The sequence below is a fragment of the Ambystoma mexicanum genome, chromosome 9, assembly GCF_040938575.1.
Source record: "Ambystoma mexicanum isolate Mex_15411 chromosome 9, UKY_AmexF1_1, whole genome shotgun sequence".
In the NCBI taxonomy this organism is placed as follows: domain Eukaryota; kingdom Metazoa; phylum Chordata; class Amphibia; order Caudata; family Ambystomatidae; genus Ambystoma; species Ambystoma mexicanum.
The window spans coordinates 706,705,481-706,709,906 of record NC_090931.1 but is presented as its reverse complement, the minus strand read 5'-3'; the positions used below and the strand labels follow the sequence as shown (position 1 = coordinate 706,709,906).

The 4,426-nt window shown below is 39.8% G+C and overlaps 1 protein-coding gene across 1 annotated transcript; it reads left to right on the top strand.

Annotated features, from left to right (window-relative positions):
• The first annotated feature begins 1,080 nt into the window (after window positions 1-1,080).
• LOC138489698 (gamma-crystallin-2-like) lies at window positions 1,081-3,992 on the top strand. Its single transcript, XM_069617344.1, has 3 exons — window positions 1,081-1,089; window positions 1,605-1,847; window positions 3,720-3,992. Exons 1-3 carry the CDS (start codon window positions 1,081-1,083, stop codon window positions 3,990-3,992), a joined length of 525 nt encoding a protein of 174 aa, XP_069473445.1.
• Window positions 3,993-4,426: the final 434 nt, after the last annotated feature.

The window sequence follows — 4,426 nt, the reverse complement described above, 5'->3', positions numbered from 1 at the left end:
AAATCAACCCTTTCCTTAACTTCTACGCTTGCAAAAACTCTGATGATTTCACTAGTTCTCTCACATCTCGTTTAGAGTTCTACTTTTGGGGCTTCCTGCTTAAGTTCCCCTTTTTTGAATTTACAACCCACATCTACTGCCCAGTCAGTATGAAGAGCTCATTGAGTGGAAAAAGTAACTAAAGATTGTAGGATACGGGAGGCAATATATACCTCCAGGGGTGAAGGACTATTCAAGGCTGATTATTAGATTCCTGTGGTGGTGGTGGATATTGCAAAACGAAGAACTGTAACGAGGAGGACTAGGACTCTGAGTAAAGAGGATTACTGCTAAGTAATCAGCACATTAGCTGCTTGTGGAGTTAATCTGGCTACCTGCTGACTTTGTTTAGCTGTGATTGTCTTGCTGTAGAACAGGCTCTAAATCTAGTGGACGGTTCCAAGTGATCTTACCGAACAGAATTTTACCGAATGAAGTGTTACTGAAAAGAAATCAACATTTTCATTTTTTTTATTGGGGGGTTATCCCCAAATCCCTTGTTTCCCCACATGTCCAACCCCACCCCGAACCACACCCCACACCTTTTAACACTTTACCCCCATCCCCTATATATTTAGTTTTGAGTATTTTTTCGATAACATGTTATTCGTTGTTTTCTTTTTGGTAACATCACTGGAGCAATGAGTAAAAAGGCAACCAATATAGTGTGAAAACCTCTTTACACAGCTGTCCTGTCTCCTTTCTTCCACATATTACCTCGTGCATCCCGCTTATCACTGAGCCAGCACCTGACACAGTGGGTGTCATCAACCAATTGATAGAGGCCTTTTTGAACCCTGCCTTTTCAGTGCTGTAGTGTATTTACTGACAATGCAATGAACCTTTAATGCTCCGCTGGCAAACAAAAGAGAAAACAATCACACAAGCAGTGCTCATCCCGTCACAGCAAAGAAGAATAGAGCAATACATTTCCCTAAATGGACAGAAACACAGCCCGTTGAGCTTGCAATGCTGGCGCTTGCTGCTGCCTATTTAAGGGCTGGATCAGTGTGCTGTGAGGTATCACAACCACCAGTCATCATGGGAAAGGTAAGGCAAACCATGTCAGACCCTCACAGGTTTCTCTTTTATTTGGTGCATATTTGTTAGGACAATGTTTACAGCTATAAATTGTAACATTAGATGAGAGAAGAATGAGTTCTCGTAAAAATGGGGCTTTCCAATATATCCTTTCCAACATGTTGGAAACTAGCATGCAATATTCAATATAGTTTCGTTTTAATTAAAAGGCTGGAGGGCTTTTGCAGTGACTTTTAGAGCCGAAATGTGCAACGTACCCACAATGTCAATATGTTATATCTAAAGCTGTGATTTCTTGAGCATGCTACAAATGTTAAAAGAAATAAAACATGATTGAAATGACAAAAAATTACAGAGTTCATCAAATGGAGTTTCCAGATGTAAAATGAATAATAGCAAAATACTATTTATATTGCAAATATTCTATGCATATCTGTCCCCTGGTTGAGTTTGCTGAGAGTTAAAATTTGGATCTTTCGTGGTGGTACACATTTAATGAAAACTTCAATCCTTTTTCCCGGTAGATCACCTTCTACGAGGACAAGAACTTCAGCGGCCGCTGCTACGAGTGCAGCTCTGACTGTGCCGACCTGCACTCCTACTTCAACCACTGCAACTCCCTTCGAGTGCACAATGGCTGCTGGATGCTCTATGAGCACCCCAACTACATGGGCCACCAGTATTACCTGAGAAGGGGGGAGTACCCTGATTACCAGCGGTGGATGGGTTACAATGATTCCATCAAGTCCTGCCGCATGATCCCTGAAGTAAGTTCAGGCTAATGGTTACAGGTGGCTTCTTGCTTGATGGTGTTTCCCCAATGTTTAACCACAGAAAATTAGCAAACAAAAAATATTGTTTCTATGAATTCCATTGATCAAATCATGTTGTTATCAGAAATACTGAGCTGCTATTCCGCACTCATTTCATGGACAGATGTTACTGTTACCTGCAGGGATTCACTTGTTTAAATAAATAGTCTGCTATATTTGCTTAGTACAGAGGGCTCCCGAGTTACATCATGCCTAAGAAGATATTTGATTAATTCTGCAAAATGGCATTTGGTCCACCAAGCTTCACATCATTTCCATCAATAATTTTTGGAATCTTCTAAGGAACCCCTGAGATCAATATTGAAAGACAATATCTGCTGGTGCACAAACAAACAGCAGTTTATACGGAAATCTGTCTGCTTTCTTTTCATATTTAACAATCCAACAGGACACTCTACATTTTTAGAGTTATGCGTTTAACCAAATTGCCAATATATATCTGAATTCTGATTAGTCCACAGGAGTATCATAAAATACAAAACCCTACTTTTGAAGAACAGTTTCTAGAGAAAGAGAGAGAGAGAGAGAGAGAGAGAGAGAGAGAAGAGAGAGAGAGAGAGAGAGAGAGAGAGAGAGAGAGAGAGAGAGAGTTTGAGAGCAACTTTTTTGTGGGGGCCACATTATTGCCAATTCATGTTTGTGTCTGAAAATGGATCAATAAGATGACATAGTGCTTCTCCTTTATGCTATTGAATGATAAGGTTTGCTGCGACACAAAAATTGTGTCGGTCTCTGAGGCACTCAGAATCGCCTCACTGGGAACATACCAGTAGAAATGTAAACCCTGTAGCATGAAGAGTTGCACTTTTATTGCAAGCTGCTTTTGAAACTTCAGAAAATGTTTAACCGTTTCCTCAAGCAGAATTTCTAGTGATAACAAACATGAAGATCACACCTTCACAATTCTCCATTTGAGAGCGCAAAGGGTTTTCTTTTTATCTTGATAGCGCTGTACAGCTGGGCTGTACTATGATAGGGAAGGTGTTACTAGAGTCTATTTGAGACCATGACTTTCAACTACAGAAATAGGTCTTTACTTTACATGTACTTAAATATGACACTACTATTTGTATTCTGTCTTTCCTCAAACACAACATCATATTCTGAGTGTTGGAGTATATACAATAATGTGTTTATCCTGGATATATCATGGGACAGGCTAGGCAATACACGTTGATTAGCCTTTAAAGATTCATGGGTGGGGAAAGTGAGCTGGCCCACTGGATTAAATACAATGATGTGGCAGAATGTGAGCATTGCCTCATCAGTAAGAGGGCCTGATACCAACACTCAAGGGGGTCCCACTGAAATCTAGCAAGCCAGTATGTCTTGTCCTTTGTTTGCACAGCAATGGCTATGTGATCCTGATAAGTTTGTGTTTACTGCCTTTGACAGTAAGACTAGTTGTCCATGTCCAGAACAATTGGCATCACTTGAGCTATTTCCCGAAACCCATTTGTGCAAAAAGAATTGTTGACCAATGTACTGGCAGCATGATTTCTTGCTGGTCTGTACTGGTTGGATTTGTCATGTTTTTATTCAGTCATTGCTTTGAAGGTGAGCAGAGAAAAAAAGGTATATGTTTCCTTAGGTGATCATTTTTAACAGTGCCCATACTTAATCCAAGTGGTCAAAAGTGGTTCCCGATCTCATAGCAAATCACTTTAGTTATCAAAAATGTCAGCATGAATCTAGAAAGCTAGCTTGGAAAGAAAGGCATGCACAAGCTGACTGATGAATTGATGTTGCAAGAAACACTATCAAGAACTCTTTAACAGTCTTGTCCTTTTTCATTTCCTATCGCAGCATCGAGGCTCCTTCAGAATCAGGCTTTACGAGAAGGGTGACTTTGGAGGTCAGATGATGGACTTTACCGATGACTGTCCCAATGTTTACGACAGGTTCCACTACAATGACATCCACTCCTGCAATGTGCAGGACGGGCACTGGATCTTCTATGAGGAGCCCAACTACAGAGGCCGTCAGTATTACCTGAGATCCAGAGAGTACAGGAGATATAGCGACTGGGGAGCCTCCAGCCCCAGGATTGGCTCCTTCAAACGGGTTGATTATATTTAATCTAATCAGGAAAACTGTCAACTGTGATTTTATTCTCAAGTGCTCATTAAAATATTGAATCATAAAATGGTGTAAGAATTCTCTGTTTTATAATGTCATGCTTTACACATTTTGCATAAATATATTATCTTATTTCATAGTAGACAAAGTTAGGTGGAAATGTCAATGCCACATATCAACTAATTGCAACACATTGCTCAGTTGTACTTGGGATGTAGAGTCATATACATTGGTTATTGAAAGTGGTAAAGGACATGAACCCAACAAAAGTATTAAGGACTTTAGATGTCTCTCATTGGAATGTCATAGCAGTAAGCAAATTAATTCTGAAAAATCCCCATATTTTAATGTTTCAGTATCTTGATCTTTTGATTTCTTTGGGAGATAGGAATCTAATCAATAAATGTACATGTTTGCTCCATACCTTATAGAGA

What these genes read in the sequence shown, in the direction of transcription:
- LOC138489698 (XM_069617344.1), top strand. An exon ending in CCTGCCGCATGATCCCTGAA is followed by an intron (nt 1,848 to 3,719) that starts GTAAGTTCAGGC and finishes TTCCTATCGCAG; the next exon opens with CATCGAGGCTCCTTCAGAAT.